This window comes from Mobula birostris, chromosome 6, assembly GCF_030028105.1.
Source record: "Mobula birostris isolate sMobBir1 chromosome 6, sMobBir1.hap1, whole genome shotgun sequence".
In the NCBI taxonomy this organism is placed as follows: Eukaryota; Metazoa; Chordata; class Chondrichthyes; order Myliobatiformes; family Myliobatidae; genus Mobula; species Mobula birostris.
This window is the reverse complement of record NC_092375.1, coordinates 119,021,099-119,043,729: the sequence shown is the minus strand read 5'-3', so window position 1 is coordinate 119,043,729 and position 22,631 is coordinate 119,021,099. Positions and strand designations below refer to the sequence as shown.

Sequence of the window (22,631 nt, the reverse complement as noted above, 5' to 3'; positions counted from 1 at the left end):
TAGCGAAAATCTCACGCAAGTGCTCTCAGCAGGAAATCTCACGCAAGCGCTGTTGGCATAAACGCGCTCTCCAGTAACCTTTAAACTATGAAGCTGCCAAATCTACCAAATATCATGTAAAAATATACAGCTTGTATAAAGTAGAAATAATGTGTGTACAGTGTAGTATCACTTACGGGAATTGGGAAGACATCAAGCACACTGATGATGGTGTGTTAGACTGAGTCGTCGCAGGTTGGGGTGGTGCAGTGGCCCCCACCCTCCAGGATGCCAACTGATACATTGCCGCGAAGCACGCAGGGGTAGCCTGGAGGCACACAGCACATCTTTAAGAAAAAAGCCGAAATAAACATGCTAATTAATTAGATGCTGCCCGGCATGTAAATATCGGCGCAGATCAGAGGCGATTGCCGATTGCATTGGCACTGATCTGGGCCGACAATTACGTGCTAGGTGGCACCTAATTAATTAGTATGTTTATTTTGGCTTTTTTCTTAAAGATGTGCTGTGTGCCTTCTGGCCACCGCCGCATTCTCCGTGAATCGGTACAGTATCTGTCCGGGGCCCGGGGGTTGGGGTGGTGGGACACGGGGGTGTCATCTCATTGTCGATCAGGGCAGGCAGCTCATCATCGATCAGGGCAGGCAGCTCATCTTCTCCTATAACTGCCTGCCTCGATGTCAAAGGTCGAGGTTCATCGTCTGCTGTGGCTGATGTGGAAGGCTTGCTTGACTGCTGAGCCTCGCACATTTTTAGATCATACTGTTCTTTGTAAGGACTCAACCCATCTTGCAAATATGCCCTAAACCTACGTACCCTTTCAAAATTAAAGTCGTACTTTATCATTGCAGCGAAAGTCTCACGCAGTTGATTCACGTTCAGTTCCTGGACGACTTCACTTTCGCTACTGCATTCGGTTTCGAATTGTTATCCTTTCCTCTTCCAATTACATCAGCTCTTCATCTATCAGTTCTTGGTCATGGGATGCCAAAACCTCTTCAACATCACCTTTGTCAGCTTCCACAAGCCAAACTCACCACTCCCCACGATCGAAACGCTTAATTATGTCTAGTTTTATGCTAAGTGTAACACCCTTACGAGCTCTTTCAGGCTTTTCCGACACCTTAGAACTCATCTTGCTAACGGCTGCTCAATGCAAGGTGGTTAAGCAGTGCCGTTCCGAATCCGGTAGAGCGGCTGCTCGGGGTCTGCGCTGCCTTTTATTGCGCGCTGCCTTTCTTCGTAACAGTGAAAACACCTTCTGAAAGTGAAAACAGGGTACTAATGTAGGTCTTTCGTAACAGTGAGGTTTCGTAAAGCGAATGTTCGAAAAGCGGGGGACACCTGTATTTCCTTTTTCCTGTAAATACCTGTAAGAAAATGAATGTCAGGGTACAGTAACACACATGAGGAATTCTGCAGATACTGGAAATTCAAGCAACACACATCAAGGTTGCTGCTGAATGCAGCAGGCCAGGCAGCATCTCTAGGAAGAGGTACAGTCGACGTTTCAGGCCGAGACCCTTCGTCAGGACTAACTGAAGGAAGAGCTAGTCAAATCTCTTACTAGCTCTTCCTTCAGTTAGTCCTGACGAAGGGTCTCGGCCTGAAACGTCGACTGTACCTCTTCCTAGAGATGCTGCCTGGCCTGCTGTGTTCACCAGCAACTTTGTGTGTCGCTTGATACAGTAACACACTCTGTACTTTGATAATTTACTTTGAACTATCAGGCAGGAGGTACAGAAGCCTGAAGTCCCACACCACCAGGTTCAAGAACTCCTACTTTAATTCATCCATTCAATTCTTGAACTAGCCAGCAAAATTCTGATCATTACAATTTAGCTACACTATGAACACTTTGTACTAAAATTAGACTTATTAAATTTTTCTAGTGGTAACATTGTGTATAATTTATGTTTTTTTTCTTGTGACTGCAGTTTGTGCCTGTGATACTGCTGCAGGTTTTTCTTGGGACCTGTGCATACATGTACTTGTGCTTATGACAGTCATCTAGGCTTTGGCTTTGCCTTGGCCCATTTTCCCCAGCGTGTGCAAACTGCAAACACAATCAGAATCAGATTTAATAACACAAACACAATCAGAATCAGATTTAATAACACAGTCATATGTCACGCTGATTAGGTTTGGTTACTGTGGGTGTGGTTCTAAAGCAGTTTTCGAAAATGCATTTGGATAATGCAACTGGGATTAAAGGGTGTCATAAGTACTTTGATTGTAATACATTGTAAAAGCTCATGGTTAGTTCTGATGCACTGTGAAATTGACGCTTGGCTGTTTACTGTCATAGCCAATCTGCATCTTGTCACTGGGAGATAAGGAGCAGGCAGAGCCCACTTGGTCTTGTCTGATCTGCTGCTCGATATGAACTTGGCCGGTCTGCCTCATGCCTCGTCTCCTTTTACAATGTTTGTAAAACCTAGAACAGAACCATGCAGGACCAGCCCTTTAGGCCAACAATGTTATGCTGAACCAACCAAACTACCAAGTACATCCCTAATCAAACTTAGCCCTCCTGCCTACACAATATGTGTATACCTCCATAATGTTCATATCCCTCCATTCTCTGCATATTCTTGTGCTCTAAACTGCCTCTATCTTATTTACCTCCACCACCATTCTAGACACCCAGCACTCTGCTTTTTTAAAAGAACTTGAGCCACACATCTCCTTTGAATTTATCCCCTCTCACCTTAAATGCATGCCCTTTAGTAATGGACATTTTGACTGGGAAAAGGGCAACAAAATGAGAGGCCATACTGGATCTAGTATTAGTCAATGAACCTTGTCAGGTGTCAGATCTCTCAGTGGGTGAGCAGTGACCACAACTCCCTGACCTTTGTCACAGCCTTGGAGAAGATGGTATGTGGAAGTAACTACTTGGGGGAGGGTGAATTATGATGCTATTAGGCTGGAACTTGGGAGCATAATTTGTGAGTAGATGACTCAAAGAAGTTCACAGCAGAAATGTAGAGGTTGTTTTGGGAGCACTTGCTGGGAATTCTAGATTAAGTTCATCAATGAGGGGTGATTGATAAGTTTGTGACCTAAGGTAGAAGGAGTCAATTTTAGAAAACCTAGCACATTTATTTTGCAACATAGTCCCCTCCTACATTTACACACTTAGTCCAGCAGTCGTGGAGCATACGGATCCCTTCTTTGTAGAAGTGGTTCGCAGCAGGGATGATTGATAAGTTTGTGGCCTAAGGTAGAAGGAGATGAGTTATACAACTCTTGTTACATGCACGTGCAGTTCAACTCTTTGAGTGAAAATGCAGAAAGTTTGAAGTTAATAACTCATCTTCTACCTTCGGCCACAAGCTTATCAATCACCCCTGCTGTGGACCACCTCTGGAGGTCCAAGACACCGACTTCTACAAAGAAGGGATCCATATACTCCACAACCACTGGACTAAGTGTGTAAATGTAGGAAAAATAAATGTGCCAGGTTTTCTAAAATTGACTCCTCCTTCCTTAGGCCACAAGCTTATCAATCACCCCTCGTATTTGAGGCAGGGAAATGATGGTAGGGTGAAGGAAGCATGGTTGACGAGAGATTTGAAACGTCTAGTCAAAAGGAAGAAAGAAGCTTACCTAAGGTTTAAGAAGCAAGAATTAGACAGGGCTCTAGAGGGTTACAAGGTTGTCAGGAAGGACCTTGAATATGGACTTAGGACAGCTAGAAAGGGATAGGAGAAGGCCTTGACGACTAGGATTAAGGAAAACCCCAAGGCATTCCACACATACATGAAGAACAGGAGGATGTCTATAGTGAGGGTAGGACCAAAAAGTTACAAAAGAGGAAACGTGTATCTGGAGTTGGAGGAGGTAGTGGAGGTCCTTAATGAATTCCTTGCTTCAGTATTCACCAGTGAGAGGGACCTTGACATTTGTGAGGATAGCATAAGACAGCCTGATATGCTTGAACAGTTAATGTTAAGAAAGGGGATGTGCTGGAACTTTTGAGAAACATTAGCATAGATGATTCCCTGGGGCCAGTCAGGATCTGCCCCAGGTCTATTTTTACTCCAGGTTCTAGCATCTGCAGTTTCTTGCGTGCCTGCTTATTCTGACTCCCTGACTTCCATGTGATAACCAGTCTTTCATCCATGTTACACACGTCTGCAAAACCCACGAGCACTCACAGTATTTGGTGCACCTTTTTGTGTGGCTACTTATCAAAAGCTTACTGAACGTTACTTTCTTGTCGTTACTGGGATGGTTGAACATTGCATTATCCTACTAATCCCCTTCCCCAGCTGTCCAAGTCCAACAACTTTTGGGCATAGTCACTGTGCAATTCTTCATTTTGGAAATCTTGGCTCCATGTTTGTTGCTTTTTGATCTTTGGCATTGGAGTTCTGAAGTTGTGTTGCAATTCAGTGATGTGGCACAGACCAGGATACAAAGTTGTACTTGGCAGTTTATGTAGGTTGGCAATTTACCAGTGGCATCTCTCTGCAGGAAGTTATATTTATGAGGGTATTCTTTCCTGCCTTAGAAGCTTGCACAGATTTAGCATGTCATCTAAACGTCTATAGATGCACAGAGGAGAGTATCCTGACTGGTTTCATCACGGCATGGTATGGAAACATCACTACCCATGAATGGAATAAGTGGCAGACTCAGCCTTCACAAGCAAAGCCCTCCCCACCATTGAGCATGCCAACATGCAGTGCTGCCACAAGAAAGCAGCATCCATCATCAAGGGCTCCACCATCCAGGCCATGCTCTCTTCTTGCTGCTGCTGTTGGGAAGGAGGTACAGGAGCCTTGGGTCCCACTTCACCATGTTCAGTTTCAAGCATTTGGCTGCTGAGCCAGGGTGGATTACTTAACCACAACATTGAACTGATTCTTTTTTTTTGGTGTGTGCCTGCGTGCGTGTGAGTGTGTGTGTGTGCATCCGTCCGTGATGATGTCTCTTTCATGGCTTTTTTTATAAGGCACAGAGCGAGAGAGAGAGAATGTGTGGCACACCACTCCTCACACAGACATTTTCGCAATATTTTCCCTTTATTTTACGAGGTCGAGTTGTGATCTCGACACTCAACCCGGCATGGATGGAAAGCGTACTCGGGAGCGGACCCGACTGGTTTCGAACCCGGGAACCTCCGCTACTGGGTCCGGCGCCGATGTCGTTGCACCACCAACCGGCCCAACATTGAACTGATTCTACAACCTATCGAATCACCTTCAAGGTCTCTACAATTCATGTTCTCAGTATTATTTATTTTCTGTTTACGCGGTTTTTCTACATATGCACGAGTTGCTTTTGTATAGATTCTATTGTATTTCTCTGCTTTGTGGTGAATGCCTGCAAGAAAATTAATCACAGGGTTGTATATGGTGACACGAATGTGCTTTGTATGTTGTAACTGAAATATTTGACTTTTTTTTTTTAGGCACTAACAGCACAACTGATTCTTGATGATGGGACAAAAATGGAAGGAATATCCTTTGGCTACCCTCAGTCGACTGCAGGAGAGGTCGTGTTCAACACTGGATTGGTCGGGTGAGTGCAGTGTGATCTTACTGGGCAGGCAGGGCACTCCCAGCTATCTGCGGTCTTCTGCATGACAGTGTTCCCCTTCCTGCCTTCCACGAGGCGGTGGGAGGGAGAATGCACACTCAGTCCTGGTCTTAGCTTTCATTCTCCTCGCCAGAAGCACTTGGTACTTTTCCCTGATCACAGCTGGCACTATGTAAGCTCAGGTTACTGCACACCACCCCTCTCACGTGACATACAGAGCGACTGGCACTTGTGTGGTGTGTGGCTGAGTGCCTCCACTGTTAGCACATGCTCACTCTTTCACTTGACACTGACGCGCGGGGAGAAATGTATCTGCCTGTCCTGCTCGGTGTCTGATGATAGAATCACACACCCTTCCCAGCATTACCCCTCCCCCTGAGCTGACGTCACTTCTGGACATAAACCAAGGTTACACTGTAGGCGCAAACTCACAGAGATTTACAGTACAGGAAGGAGCCATTTGGCCCTATGGGGACGATGAAGTTACTTCCCCATATTTGTCGCCTTGTATATTGTAATGCTTCAGGTCCTGATTCTGAGAAGGGATTCTACCTTTGACACCATCTTGGACTGTGATCCTCTGACCTCATCAACCATTTTCTCAAACCCTTCACAGCCCCTGATAGAACATAGAATAGTACAGTACATTACAGGCCCTTCAGCCCACAATATTGTGCCAATCCTCAAACCCTGCCTCCCATATAACCCCCCCACCTTAAATTCCTCCATATACCTGTCTAGTAGTCTCTTAAACTTCACTAGTGTATCTGCCTCCACCACTGACTCAGGCAGTGCATTCCACGCACCAACCATTCTCTGAGTAAAAAAACCTTCCTCTAATATCCCCCTTGAACTTCCCACCCCTTACCTTAAAACCATGTCCTCTTGTATTGAGCAGTGGTGCCCTGGGGAAGAGGTGTTGGCTATCCACTCTATTTATTCCTCTTATTATCTTGCACACCTCTATCATGTCTCCTCTCATCCTCCTTCTCTCCAAAGAGTAAAGCCCTAGCTCTCTTAATCTCTGATCATAATACATACTCTCTAAACCAGGCAGCATCCTGGTAAATCTCCTCTGTACCCTTTCCAATGCTTCCACATCCTTCCTATAGTGAGGTGACCAGAACTGGACACAGTACTCCAAGTGTGGCCTAACCAGAGTTTTATAGAGCTGCATCATTACATTGCGACTCTTTCACTTGACTTATGAAAGCTAACACCCCACAAGCTTTCTTAACTACCCTATCTACCTGTGAGGCAACTTTCAGGGATCTGTGGACATGTACCCCCAGATCCCTCTGCTCCTCCACACTACCGAGTATCCTGCCATTTACTTTGTACTCTGCCTTGGAGTTCACCCAGTCTAAACCTCTAACTTCAGGCCTCTTGCCTCACCCTCCCCTTGGCCTACCTCCGATCCTCTAGTTTGAAGAAGACTGCAGATGCTGGAAATCTGAGATAAAAAACAGAAGATGCAGGTGAGGCGGCGCCTGTGGGAAGAGATGCTGTTAACATTACAGGAAGGAGAGAGAACATGTTAGATTTAATTTGCAGGGAAGCTGGGAGAAAGATGTATGGAAGAAAGGGAAAATCTCTGATAGGTGAGGTCAGGGTTGCCCTGAAATTGAGCTTTAAACAAATGGGCTTTAAATGTGGCAGGGTCTGGTTGATAGGAGACAAAATACGGTCTTCAGTTACATACACACAATGCTGTAGGAATTCAGCTGACCACGCAGCATCTAGGAAAAGAGTACAGTCAATGTTTGGGCTGAAACTCTTCTGCAGGACTGGAGAAAAAAGCTGAGGAGTATTTTGTGTGTGTTTCTCTTGTTTGTGAATGGTCCTTAGTTGATAAGACCTGTGGAAATGATTGCAATTGGAGTGTGAGAACGCAGGAAAGGAATACAAGAGTCAAAAATGCAAAGCCTGACCTGGCCTCCATCACTTTGTCATTGTCCAGTCCTTGATCCTAGTCAGCTTATCTTCACCACAAATGTATCCCACACCAGGAGTGCCTTGACTAATTCCCCTCCACGAACAACTTGTCTTTGCATTGAACAACTTCTTCAACGCCATCCGCTTTCTCCAGACCAGAAGTTTAACTTTGGAACATGTCCCAGCCCAAGTTCTGCCAGTCTGTCTGTGGGATTGTAATGTGGAAGCAGATTTTCAGATTCCGTGAGTGGAACAGGGACACGGATTGTGAGTGAGCACATTATCTATTTATTTATAAGCAAACAATGAAACACAAAGCCCGACATCCTGCTAAATAAGTGCCCATCTAAGCTACACAAAACTGCAACATTCAATAAGCCTCTTAACTCAATGTGTTTTCCATCAAATCTCAAGTTATAAAACTATAAAACTAAGCATGCTACGAACGAGTACTTAACTAAGTAAATGCCAGGAGCTCACCTATGTCTGCAACACTCTTTTCTAATGGTCCTTCAGCACTGGTCGCGACTTCAGTCTGAAGAAGGCCCCTGGAGACAAAGGAAAGAAATCGAGTCTCTTGCAGGCACTATTCTTATATCCCCGAGGCACCTTGAACCGAAAAACGGTGCCATGGCATACAAGGCAACCAATGAGAAATTGCTGCCGGATACTTTGAACAGGCCAACCAGTGACTGACATGGTGGAAGAGGCTTTTGACCGGTAAATAAGGCAACCCTTCACATTACAGGAATATGTGGCAGGGTCTTTCTTTCAGTCCCACCTGAGCTCCCTCCTCCCGCTCCCTCCGGTACATGAGCAGCTGCACTTTCGCAGTTTCCTGCACTTGTGCGGATCATCTCCTGGCCTCCTTTTACCTGCTCTCACCTTCAGGTGCTCACTCGATCTCGGGCACTTCCCTTTACTATCTCCAACTTGGGGGTGGGGCAGAAACCAACCTCCATTGCAACCTCACAAACTCTCTCGGGATTCTGATTTCTGCTTGCTCTACCTGGGTTCCTGCAACGATCCCTTTGGGTTCTCCCATTCTCCTATCCCTGTGTTTGCTCTGACAGTGGGGTTCAGCAGCACAAGAACCTCCCAGATGTCTTCCTTTCTCCATTAAAGCCACATTTATTTGTCACATGCACAAGTACATGTATGCACGGGTGCAGTGAAAAATGTATTTGTAGCAGCTTCATATGCACATAGCATCATGTTAGAAGAAAAACACAAGATAGACATAAATTATACATAATCTTTACAAGAAAGAATGCAGTTTAAATAAAACAAAGTCCATTTTACTGCAAAGTGATCAAAGTGGTTATGGCGTTGCTAAATTGTAGTGACTTGGGCTGTGCTGGTTGTTTCAAGAACCAAATGGGTTGGAGGGGAGTCGCTTACTTGAACCTGGTGGTGGAACCTGGGAGTTCAAGCTTCCGTACCTGCTGTCCGCGATGGCTTCCATACCTCCTGTCCGTGATTGCTTCAAGAAGATGGCATGGTCAGGATGCTGCGGAGCTTTGATGGTGGATGTCGACTTCATGTAGTAACACCATCTTCTATAGACTATAGATACTGTAACTCTAATGATGGGTGGGGGGGGGGGGAATCTCTGCAACTTCTTACGTTTGAATTGCTTTGAAATGCATTTGCATCCGGTCAGGACACATCCAACTTTACACATGTATAGACTTGCTAGAGTGTTCAGTAACATGCTACGCCAAGTTAAACTGGCAGTAAAAAAGTGAGCATGCTTTCTTTGTGATTGAGCCTGTGTGTTGTACCTAGGATATATAATCTGATATGTTAATGCACTGAAATTTAAAGCTGCCATATGATTTACTGGGCATGTCCTGCAGCCCTGCAATTTGTAATTCTTCTATCCTTTGTTTGCCTTCTCCCTCTCTTACCATTCTTGGATTGCTGTTTTATGAGACAGGATGTAATAGAGTCATAGAACTAGGCCCTTTGTTCTATGTTCTATCAGGGGCTGTGAAGGGTTTGAGAAAATGGTTGATGAGGTCAGGGGGTCACAGCCCAAGATGGTGTCAAAGGTAGAATCCCTTCTCAGAATCAGGACCTGAAGCATTACAATATACAAGGCGACAAATAATTTATTATAAATTATTATCAATTACTATTATTGCACATTATGCAGAGACGTAACTTAAAATCTGTGCCAAACCATTAATTTGCCTAGTCAAATTGAATAGAGCATTGAACACAATAACTTTTTTTGCCAGAGGGAAGAGGGAGGTTGTTGTTTGCTGCCGCATACGCGCAGGAGGGAGGGGAGCTCGTGGGGTGGGGGGGGACTTTGGGGTTCTAGTATTTAACTGTCATTCATTCTTGGGGCACTCCTCTTCGTGGATGTTTTGCGAAGAAAAAGCATTTCAGGATGTATATTGTATACATTTCTCTGACATTAAATGAACCTTTGAACCTTTGAATTTTTGAAACTTAACACAGAAACAAGATGTTCTCTTTTTCTCTTTCTCTGTTCATTGACCTTATTTACAGCCCACGTCCAGGGCAATGCTGGCCGTGTTCTACCAAAGTTCAAAGTAAATCTGTCACCAAAGTTCATATACGTCACCACATATAACACTGAGGTTCATTTTCTTGTGGGCATACTCAGTAAATCCAAGAGCCATGATGGAATCAATGAAAGATTGCACCCAGCAGAGCAAACAAATAACTAATGTGCAAAAGACAGTAAACGGTGCAAATCCAAAGAGAAAAAAATAATAATAATAAATAAATAAACAAACAATAAATATTGAGAACATGAGATGAAGAGTCCTTGAAAGTGAGTCCATAGGTTGTGGGAACAGTTCAGTGATGGGGGTAAGTGAAGTTATCCCTATTGGTTCAAGAGCCTGATGGTTGAGGGGTAATAACTGTTCCTGAACATGGTGGTGCAAGCCTTGAGGCTCCTGCACCTTCTTCCTGATGGCAGCAGTGGGAAGGGAGCATATCCTGAGTGGTAGGGGTCCCTGATGATGGATGCCACTCTCATGGCACCAGCACTGTCTTCAGATGTGCTCAATAGTGGGCAGGGCTTTACCCGTGATGGACTGGGCTGCATCCACTACTTTTTGCAGGATTTTCTGTTCAAGGGCATTGGTGTTTCCATACCTGGCTGTGATGCAGCCAGTCAATATGCTCTCCACCGCACATCTAGAGAAGATTATCAAAGTTTTAGATGTCAGAGGTATTCCTTTTGTCCTCTTTATCACTCCCTGCAGCTGGATGTGGACATTTTTCCTCTCCCTTATTGCTGAACAGTCCAATCTGCTGAGTACCACACAGGAGCAGGCTCTTTGACCCACAATATCTGTGCTGACTGTGACGCCAATTTAAACTAAATCCATTTACCTGCACACGATTCATATCCCTCCCTTGCAATCTACTCCTTGACATTCCTATCCAGACTGGGAAGTAGGTATATGACAAACTGTCAGGGTTCCCGTGCTTTGGTAGGTCTTGGTCAGTGTGCGTTGGGAATATTGTGAGCAATGGACCATGTATCTCGGGAAGAGCGTGCTGTCCCCAGAGAGGGTCTAGAGGAGGTTCACAAGAGTGGTCCATGGAATGAATGGCTTAACATATGACAAGCACTTGATGTCTCCTGGCCTGTACTTGATGGAGATCAGAGGAGGAATTTCACTGAGTCCTACTGGATACAGAAAGGTCTGGATAGAGTGGATGCTGAGAGGACATTTCCATTAGTAAGATAGTCTTGGATAGGAAGGCATAGCCTCTGAATAAAGGGGTTTCTGTTTAAAGCTAGCAAGCTGGTGATGTAGTGGTGACAGCAGTGAACTCCCAATCAACTACCTTTCTAAAGCTATTCTATAAGACCATAAGACACAGAATTGACTTGAATTGACTTTATTTCTTACATCCTTCACATACGAGGAGTAAAAATATTTTAAGTTGCGTCTCTGCATAATGTGCAATAATAGTAATTGATAATTTATAATAAATAGAACAGTCAATGTAACATTGTAACAAGGAGCAACAATGTAACAAGGAGCAAGAGTAGGCCATTTGGCCCATTGAGTCTGCTCCACAATTTCATCACAGCTGATTCTTCTCAACTCCATTCTCCTGCCTTCTCCCCATTACCTTTGACGGCATTACTAATGATGAACTATCAACCTCTGATTTAAATATACTGTACCCAATGACTTGGTCTCTGCAGCTGTCTGTGGCAGTGAATTTCACAGATTCACCACCTTGTGGATAAAGAAATTCCTCTTCATCTCTGTTCCAAAAGGATGACCTTCTACTCTAAGGCTGTGCCCTCCAGCCCTAGACTCTTCCAGATAGGAAACACCCTCTGCATGTCTACTCAATCTGGGTCTTTCAATAGGTTTCAATGAGATCTTTTCCCCCTCATCCTTCTAACCCGAAGCGAATAAAGGCCCAAAGCATCAAACACTCCTCATATGTTAATCATTTCATTCCCGGGATCATTCTCTAACCCTATTCCTTATATAATGTTATTTTTACTTTGTTTATCCACGGATTCTTAGGTGATGACCTACAGTCTTCAATCTGACAGGAGCAGAGGTTCTGGGAATTTATTTAAAGGAACAGCAGTGAAAGGCTAATAATTAGGGAGAAAATAAATTCTGATAAGAATTTGCATATGCTGTCAAAACAAAGAGTAAATCTTTCACTGGGTATATAAAAATGAGTTGAGTGGCTGAGGTAAGTCTTAGAACATCTGGAGACTGAGATGGCAATATAGTCATCATTCCACTTGAGGTTCTGTTTCTGATGTTTTCATGTGTCCTGCTGCTACCTAGAAGAGTTCCTCCTGCCAAAAGTCACTCTGTCACTTTATCATTTCCTGTCAGAGTCATCTTTTGTATAGATACTTTTGCACCTAGTGTCACTTTACATCCATACAGTCAGTCTATGCATGTAAGCTAATCTTGTGTACAGCCACACTCAGCAGTTACTTGTACATTGTGTTTTAGAGGATTGTTTTTATAGTGATATTCACTGTTTTTTTTAATGTTGTGATATTTTTTAAATACTGCATCGAATCTGGTGTAACAATGATTTTGTTCCCTCATACTGAAAAATGGCAATAAACAATCTTGAATCTTGGACAGGAAGCAAAGAAAAGGCAAGTGCTTAAGGTCAACATTTTTCATCAGTCTTTACTGTAAATATCCCAAAAGTAAGAAGTGGGCTAATTTCAAATAGCACGGAGGTACCTGTACTTGTAATATCCCAATCATAGGAACAAAGTTTTGGAGGAAAAACTCATGGACAAGTCACCAGGACTGGATGGCCTGCACTCATGGGTTTCATTTGTTCCCAGAGTGAAACAAAATGGGTGGAGGAGAAGTCAAGATGAGCTCATACCACAGATGGATGCCTGACACAGGCTGAGAAATCAACTTACTGAAAGGTGTAGGATTTGCTACTGAGTCCAGAATGTTGCAACATGCCTAGATGGATGATGAGGTCTGTTCCGGCCTCCTTGTGACAGTAAAGGTCGCTGACCAAAAGATCAGAGTGGGAGGGGGATGAGGAATCAAAGTAAATTTATTATCTAAGTACATATATGACACCATATACAACCCCGAGATTCATTTTCTTGCAGGCATACTGTACAGTACACAGCAGATCCAAGATACATAATAGAATCTATGAAAGCCTGCATCAACGGGATGCACAAACACCCAATGTACAAAAACTGTGCAAATACAAAAGAAAAACAAATATATATGCAATTAATATCAAGAACATGAGATGAAGAGTTCTTGAAAGTGACTCCATAGGTTATGGGAACAGTTCAGTGATGGGGTGAGTGAACTTACCCCCTCCTAATGGTTGAGGGGTAATAACTATTCCTGAACCTAGTTGTGTGGATCCTGAGGCTCCTGTACCTTCTTCCTGATGGCAGTAGTGAGAAGAGAGCATGACCAGGATGGTGGGGGTCCCTGATGATGGATGCTACTTTCCTGCGGTACTACTCCATGTAGATGTGTTCAATGGTTTGGAGGGCTCTACCCGTGATGTACTTGGCTGTATCCACTACTTTTTGTAGGACTTTCTATCCAAGGGCATTGGTGTTTCCATGCCAGGCTGTGATGCAGCCAGTCAATATACTCTCCACCAGACATATGTAGAAGTTTGTCAAAGTTTTAGATGTTGTGCTGAATCTTCACAAACTGCTAAGGAAGTAGAGGCCCAGCTGTGGTTTCTTCATAATGGCATTTTGTGCTGTGCCTAAGACAGCTCCTCTGAAATGAAAATACCAAGCTGTCCCTCTCCACCTCTGATTTCCCCCAGTGAGAACTGGATCATGGACCCCTGGTTTCCTCCTCCTTGGTCTTGCTGACATTGAGTGAGACGTTGTTATTGTGGCACCATTCAGCCAGATTTTCAATCTCCTTACTGTATGCTAATTAGTCACCACCTTTTATTCGACCAATGGTAGTGGTGTCATCAGCAAACTTGAATATGGCTTTGGAGCTGTGCTTAGCCTCACAGACATAAGTGTAAGTGAGGAGTGACAGGAAATTCAGGTTCAGGTTTGATCTGAAATGTTGACTCTCTGACACATTTCCCCTATGAAGCTATGTATTGCCATCATGGCTAATTCCATGCTTAAAGTCGCACAGTCATGTAGCAGGGAAACAGGTCCTTTGCCCCACCGAGTCCACTTGGATTTGTGGCTGCCTCTTACCTTATCCTTTCATCAATGATGTGGTTATTTATGGCCCTATTCATCTGTGCCTTACACAGTTTGATGGCCATCATAGCACTCTTAGCTATTCTTCCCGTCAGTGTATACTGGTTAAATTCTTCCATTATCCATAAACTAGAAGACCTGCCTGTTGGCTCACTGTGTGTGATCCTGCTGTGCATGCCAGTGGCTAAGATTGAACATGGAATTGCTGCAGCACCGATGGAGACTATTTGGCCCATTGAGTCAATGCTGACTATTTGAAGTTTAGTCACGTTCTTCTCATTTCTCTCTTCTTTCTCCTTGGCCTTGAAGGAATGGAAGTGAAAGTGGCTGACAAAATGCATCCTTGTGTCCAGATTATAAGGTGTTATTATTTCTGTCAGTCTTTCACATTGTGTTTGAATGCCGAAATTAAACTTGCATGCACTATACATCCAAGTCTAGGTAATGAAGTCCAGGGTCATATCATAACAACTTCCTTTATTTCCCATGTTGTCCCAGGATCACTTGTCAATTGTAATAAATGTTGTACTTCAGACTTTTTCCTATTTACCATGTCCAAATTCATCATGCTTTTATATGTACATCTGAAAACTATTTCTGGAAATACTTATAACCAAAAGTCAAAGTTTCTTCTTTTGTTTGATGAATTTTGTTTCCCCGTTTTTTTTATATAGCTATCCTGAGACCTTGACAGACCCAAGCTACAGAGGACAGATCCTGACCCTCACGTCACCCATGGCTGGAAACTATGGGGTTCCAGACACAAAGAAATTGGATGAATTGGGTTTAATGAAATATGTAGAGTCTGAATTTATCCAGGTAAATCTGTCTGACAAGGATATTGATCCACTGATCTGCTGAATGTCTAGTTGTTTGTCTTGCTGTTGAGGGCTAAAAGTGGGCCAGGAAATGTGATTGAGTTGGCGACCAGCATGGGGGCAGAAACACCTTAGCAGGTCAGGTAGCATCTGTAGAGGGAGAAGCAGTATTAATGATTCAGGTAGATTGGCTTTCACCTGAACTGGGAGAAGTTAAAATAAGTCAAGGCATGGAAGAGGAAATAGGGAAGAACAAAAGGCTGACCTCTGAAAGGGCAGAGCTTAATGGGTGAAAGGTTGGACTGGCTATTATGGCAAGGCCAAAGCAGGATAATAGGGTAAGGTAAGAAATGGAAGCTGGGTCTGGAGAGCAGTAGATTAGAATAGCAAATAGAATCTAATTTGGGTAAGTTCCGTGATGTATCTTGAGGGATTCTAAGGGTAAGCCATATAAACCATGAGTGGTAGGTCCCTAAGGAGCCTCGAGGAACAAATGGATCTTGATGAAGAATGAGAAAGAAGGGGGTGGCAGATGAATTAAGCAGGTATTTTGTGTCAGTCTTCACTATAGTGGATACAAGTTGTTGCAGTGCAGACTGATAAGTCTCTGGTTGCTGATGGACCTCTCTGGACTCTTTAAACAAAGTGACCATTGAGATAGTGGTTGAGTTGGCTTGAATGTTGCAAAATCCTGTAGATTCAGGGGAAAAAATGGCTTCATTAGATTGGAAAATAGCAAGAAGGGAGTAAAACAGAAGCTGGGAAGTACAGGCCTGTTATCTTACGTTGTTAAAGATGTTACATCAGTCTCTTGTAAAAATTCAAGGTCATGTAAAATAAACACGATTTCTAGAAAGAGAAAAAAAAACCTCTTTGTATAGGAGGAAATGTTTGCATGGGCAGATGACTTGCTGGCTAGCAGGAAAATGAATGAGCATAAATGGATCTTTTCTCTGGTTGGCAAGAAGCGGTGTGTGCTTTGCCACAAGGATTGATACTGGCCTCAACCTATAAATGACTTGAATATTTAAGTTAATGGGAATGTAAAAGCATATAGATTAGTCAAATAAATGGCAAAGGGTATCATTTTTCCGATTAAAATGCCTTGGGATTCTCCTTAATCATGGCCCCTAATCACCTTCCTGCTCAAGATGTTTTCTATTCCTTTATACTTCCTGAGGGTCTTCTCTGATATCGGCTTAAAGTTGCTTCCTTGATCTTTATCATTAAACTTAAAATATCTCTTGTCATCTGAAATTCCAGAATTTTGTACCCTTATGTGATATCTCAAAGGAACATGCTGGTCCTGAATTTTAATCAACTGGTCTTTATAAGACTCCCACATGTCAGATGTGGATTTGCCATCTAACAGCCATCTCCAGTTCCTGTCCAATACTGTTGTAATTAGCCTTCCCCAACATAGCACTCCCACCTGAGGATCAGTCATTCTTATCGATAACTATTTTAAAGCATACGGAATTGCGATCAGTTTTTCCAGAATGCTCCCCTACTGAAACTTTGATCGCCTAGCCAGCCTCATTCCCCAATATAAAGTCAAGTACAGCTCAAGTCCCTAGTTAGATTATCTACGTATAGTTTCAAGAAATCCTTCTAAGTGCACCATCACAAATTCTACCCATCTAAGCCCCTGGCACGAAGGGAATCTCATTCAATAATTAGGCAAAGTTACAATCACCCAATAAAAATAATCTTGTTGTTTCCACTTCTTTCCACGATCCTTCTGCAAATCTGAATGACTTCTGGTGGCTATTGGAAGGCCATAGTATAAACGGTATCATAGTGATTGTACTCTTTATTCCTGAGTTCGACACACAGGGCCTCTATGGATGAGTCCTCCAAGATGTCCTGTTCTACTTCAGCTGTGACATTCATGTAGTTTCAGTGAAGCAAATCACCTCCCCCTCCTCCATGTTTTACATCTCTCTCTGTCACATCTAAACCCTGGAATACTGAGCTGCCAGTTCTGTCCCTCATCCAACCAAGTTCCAGTAATGGCTACATTTCCATAAGAGAGATAAGACATAGGAGTAGGGTTTGGCTATTCAGCACATCATATCTGCTCTGCTAATCCATTATGGCTGATTTATTATCCCTTTCAACCCCATTCTCTTGCCCTGTCCCCATAACCTTTACATCCTTACTAAGCAAGCAACTAACAACCCTCTCTTTAAATACGTCCAGTGACTTGGCCTCCACAGTTGTCTGTGGCAATGAATTCCACGGATTCATCAGCCTCTGGCTAAAGAAGTTCCTCCTCATCCTTGTTCTAAAGGGGTGTCTGTCTATTCTGTGGTCCTAGACACTTTCACTATGGGAAACATCCTCTCCACACACTCCTTATAGGCCTTTCAATATTTAGTAGGGTTAATGAGATAGCCCCTCATTCTTTTAAACTACAGTGAGCACAGGCCCAGAGCCATGAAATGGTCCCCATAAATTAACCTTTCATACCCAAGATCATTCTCTTGAACCTCCTCTGGACTCTCTTCAATATCAGCACACCTGCTTAGATAAGGGACCCAAAACTGCTCACAATACTCCAAGTGTGATCTGACAGATTACTTATAAAACCTCAGCATTTCATCCTTGCTTTTATTGTATATTCTAGTTCTCTCAAAATGAATGCTAAAATTGCATTTGGTTTCCTTATCACTGACTCTACCTGGGAAACCTGCATGAGGATTCCCAAGTCCCTTTGCGCCTCTGATTTCTGAATTTGCTCCCACTTAGAAAATAATCTGTGCCTTTATTCCTTCTCGCAAAGTGCATGGCCATACACTTCCCTGTAATTCCATGTAATAATGTAGGTTCGAAACTCATCTGCTTCCCTGTTATATTTCTTGGATTGAAATAAATGCACTGCAGATCATTGTTACCATGGTGATCCTTAAATTGGCGCTGCCTATTCTTCCTGTTTTACTACTCTCAACCTTTCACTCAATCCCTCCACTTGTTGGCCTACTGCTCTGCCTCCCAACCCCCCCACCATACAAGTCGAAACTCTTCTGAATAACACTAGTAAATTTCCCTGCGAGGATATTGGCTCCCTTCCAGTTTAGATTCAAATTGTCATTCCTGTACAGGTTCCACCTGCCCTGGAGGTAACCTGATGGTTTATTTACCTGGAGTGTCTCTCCTTAGTTATGCATTCACTATACTCTATACTAATTATTTCCCTTGTTAGTTTGCACAACGCCATGAAATTACAACCCTAGAAGTTGATCTGATGAAGTGTCTTGACTGGAAATTTCGTCTCTTTATTCCTCTCCATAGCCTGTCCTGCTGAGTTCCTCCACAGCACTTTTTTGTGTGTTGCTCTGGATTTCCAGCAACTGTGGAATCTCTTGTATTTACGTACCTAGAGGTCCTGCTTTTTAATTCCCCACATAACCCCCTAAATTCTCATCTTTCGTACTGCCTCTGCCATTGATACCAATGTGGATAATGACCTTTGACTACTCACCCTCTTCTTTCAGAAAGTTGTGTGCCCACTCAGAGACATCCTTGAAAACGTGACCTGGGAGGCAACACACCATCCTAGAGTCTCCCATATGGCCACAGAAACAGTTGTCTGTGTTCGTGACTATAGAGTCCCCTATCACTACCACGCACCTAGACTTTGATTTGTCTTGCTGTACAGTGTAGCCTGCTGTTGTGCCTCTGATCTGGCTGTTGCTGTGGCTTCCCTGAGAAGCTATCCTCCCAACAATATCTGAAGAGGTTATACTGTTATAGAGGGAAATAGCTGCGCAGGACTCCTGCACCACCTACCTGCCCTATCTGGCTGACTATATCTCTGAAACCCCTATCGATCATGCTCTCTGCCCCCTGTATGCTTCTTGGTGAGTCTAAACCGATCCATATGGTCTGAGAGAAGCTGTAGCAGGCCCTGCATCCCACAGACGTATGTGCTCAGCATGCTTGGCTGCCTCCAGTCTCCCACATCTCAGGGGAGGAGCACACCATTCCACTAACTGCCATCTCTACTCCTTGGGTTACTGCTGGTTTAAGGAAGGACCACCTTACCTTGTCACTGCTCAGCCTCCTTGGTGAAGCCTTGCTTGTCAAAAAACTTTGGACTTCAAGCCAGCCCTTCTCTGCTACAGATCAGAATCCTTATAAGTCACTTCTTTCCCTCTGTGGGGTATATTTTAATCCCAACCTCCATTCCCATTCTGACGGGTTGGTCCATGGCCTCCTCTGCACTTCCATTCCCCCTTCTGTGTCCCCTCTCACCTCTCCTGTTCTTACCTGCTTATCAGCTCCCTCTGGTGTCCCTCCTCCTTCCCTCTCTCTCCCATGGTCCTCACTCCTGTCCTATCAGATTCCTCCTTTTTCAGCCCTTTGCCTTTTCCACCTATCACCTCTCAGCTTTTCCCTTCTTCACCCCTCCTCTCCTCTCCTCTCCTGTCGACTGTTGGAAGGTCTGCGCCACCCCCCAAGCAAAATGATGGCAATCTTTTGTTCCTGGCCTCTACCCATAGGGCCTGATTTGTGGAGATTTCCAGGATATCCTCCCTCAATACTGATATATTGCAATCGTTGGCTAATGGTGTAATGCTGTCTCCTCTTTTCCATCCCCCTCTGCCTTGCCTGGATATTTTAGACTGCTGGGACACTGCATTGGCAGCCCTGCCTGACTTTAAACAATGCCTCAGTGATAACAACAATACTGTAGATCAACCTGTTAACTACAGCTTTGGGCTCATCTACCTTACTAGTGATTATCCTTGCTTTGCAATCGATGCAATTTACCTTTGTATTCCCCTGTGTGCATTTGCTCTCAATTGTCCCCACTGGATTTACTATTCCTCTTCTAGGTGACTATGCCCACCTCTCTGACCAAACATCTACTCTGAACCTCATTCCTCTGCCAACTCAGTTTTAACCTTCCCCAGCATCCCATAAGGCCATGGGACAGAGAAGGAGAATCAGTCCATTCGGCCCAACGAGCCTGCTTTGCTAGAAAGTTGCTCCTGCTCAGCTTAAGGCGCAATCTTCCCCTCCTGTAAAGGAGCACCTTCACCAGAAACCGCCCCAGTAATCCCAGAACCGAAAGCCCATTCCCCCTGCATCATCCCTTCAGCCACGTGTTCATCTGCCCATCCTTCTGTTCCTGTTCTTCCTGGATTTGAGACACCAGGGTGAGGATCAGGTGTTGAAGAGTGGGGAGGATGAGGGGGTGGGATGGGGAGGGGCATACTTTCTCTCGGGTTGAAACGAGCGCTGCCTGATTGGACTAATGTGCTGTTCTGGGATTATCAGGTGTCAGGATTGCTTGTGCAGGATTACAGCCATGAATACAGCCACTGGAACTCTGTTAAGTCACTTGGCGAGTGGCTGTATGAAGAAAAGGTATGGTTCTCGTTCTCTCGTTCCCAACTGCGTATTGCTGTGGTGTAGCTCCAAGCTTCCAGTCAACTTGTTGTGCCTTGTACATGTCACTGTTTCTGCATGTAGCCCTTCCCTGGATGGGCAGGCCTCCACTTTGCTGGGTGGTTGTACTTCCGACCCTGCTCAGAAGACATGGGGGTTACCTAGCACCACCAGTACTGACCCTCTCTCCACCCAGGAAGAAGGAAGACCACCAGGTGCCAGGCCTCAGACTGCTTGTTCTCCAGGGATTATTAGCATGCTGTGTTTGTCTGTGGGTCAACAGAGGTGTATATAGATGCCTGGCCATTCTTTGGAAATGGCACAGAGTGAGGGAACCTGGGTTCTGGGTCTTGGAAGTTTTCCTTCGCATTTCTGAATTAGGTTTTACTTCCCTGTTTTTTTGAGTTGGTTACTTAGAGGCAAGGTACAAAGAGAGAAGGAAGTTCATGATCAATGGGTTTGGGGCCTGAGGTAATCTTAAACCAGTCTGGTCCTGTCCATCCCAACCTGGGCTGGTCCAGGCTTGGAGGTCATCCTGGTCTGGGTTAGTCTGTCCACACTACAGCAGACTGAGATCATCCTAGTCTGCCTGGTCGATTGCACAATCGATTGCCACAGATCTCAGGGTGATGCTTGGTGCTCTACCGCGCAAGAGCTGTGTCGTTCTGAGAAGTGCCAGTGCTACGATGGTGGTTGACATATCCTGTTGAGGCTTTGATGGACAAATTTTCAATTGGAAAGCGGATTCAGTTAGAGCTGCAGCTGGCTGTTGTTTCTGGTGTCAGGGGGAACCTGATGACTTGATGCTTTATGGAATGTGCTTTTCTTTCTGAGCAGATCCCTGCCCTTTATGGGGTCGACACCAGAATGCTTACAAAGATTGTCCGGGATAAGGTAAGTGTCAAGGTGTCTACGTTGAAGTTCCTGCAACTAATTACAGTGTTTCTAGTTATTTAAAAAGCCCATTTAATGCAATTTTTAATATATATCTTCACAGGGAACAATTCTCGGTAAAATTGAATTTGAAGGTGATCCAGTAGAATTTGTAGATCCCAATCTGCGAAACCTAATGGCAGAACTATCAACCAAAGTAAGTTCCTATTTTATGTAATGAATACCCTAAATACCATGTTTACAAGTTTATGCAGTTTAAATTCACTACTCCAAGGGGAGGAAGTTTCAGTATCTCACGCTTGGGGAGATCCCTGGTTGTGCTTTTGAGCTGAGAAAACCTTTGCATATCCTCAAAGGAACTTGCTGAAAATTGGGATATTGCTTTTGGGAATTGCTATGGTTTCCTCTGTTTCTGGAACAGATTAATGGGCACAAAATGCTGGAGGAATTTAGCAGGTCAGGCAGGGCCTGGAAAGGAAGGAGGAAGAAGCCAGAATAAGAAGGTGGGGGAGGGGGAGGAACACAAGCTGGCAGGTGATAAGTGAAGCCAAGTGAGGGGGAAGGTAGGTGGGTGGGAGAGGGAGGATGAAGTGAGAAGCTGGGAGCTGATAGGTGGAAAGGTAAAGGGCTGAAGAAGAAGGAATCTGATAGGAGAGGAGAATGGACCATGGGAGAAAGGGAAGGAGGAGAGGCACCAGAGGTGATAGGCAGGTGAGGAGAAGAGAAGAGGTAAAAAGGGGCCAGAATGGGGAATGGAAAAAGAAGAGAAGGGGGAGGGGGAGAAATTGCCAGAAGTTAGAAAAATTGATGTTCATGTCATCAAGTTGGAGGCTACCCAAATATTAGGTGTTGCTCCTCCAACCTGAGAGCTGCCTCATCATGGCAGGGGAGGGGATCTGATTGAAACATATAAGATTATTAAGGGATTGGACACGCTAGAGGCAGGAAACATGTTCCCGATGTTGGGGGAGTCCAGAACCAGAGGCCACAGTTTAAGAATAAGGGGTAGACAATTTAGAACGGAGTTGAGGAAAAACTTTTTTACACAGAGGGTTGTGGTTCTGTGGAATGCTCTGCCTCAGAAGGCAGTGGAGGCCAATTCTCTGGATTCTTTCAAGAAAGAGTTAGATAGAGCTCTTAAAGATAGTGGAGTGAAGGGATATGGGGAGAAGGCAGGAAAAGGGTACTGATTGTGGACGATCAGCCATGATCACAGTGAATGACGGTGCTGGTTTGAAGGGCTGAATAGCCTACTCCTGCACCTATTGTCTATGGCAGTAAAGATGCCTTGTTCCCCCAGATTAATGGGCATGTTT

At 44.3% G+C, this 22,631-nt stretch overlaps 1 protein-coding gene across 1 annotated transcript in view; it reads left to right on the top strand.

Annotated features, from left to right (window-relative positions):
• The window catches only part of cps1 (carbamoyl-phosphate synthase 1, mitochondrial), a 191,616-nt gene that overhangs the window by 22,925 nt on the left and 146,060 nt on the right, over positions 1-22,631 (top strand). The window contains exons 2-6 of the mRNA XM_072261156.1: positions 5,423-5,532; positions 14,881-15,025; positions 20,311-20,400; positions 21,259-21,315; positions 21,419-21,511. Coding sequence (XP_072117257.1) covers positions 5,423-5,532; positions 14,881-15,025; positions 20,311-20,400; positions 21,259-21,315; positions 21,419-21,511 — 495 coding nt within the window. The remainder of the gene's footprint in view (positions 1-5,422; positions 5,533-14,880; positions 15,026-20,310; positions 20,401-21,258; positions 21,316-21,418; positions 21,512-22,631) is intronic.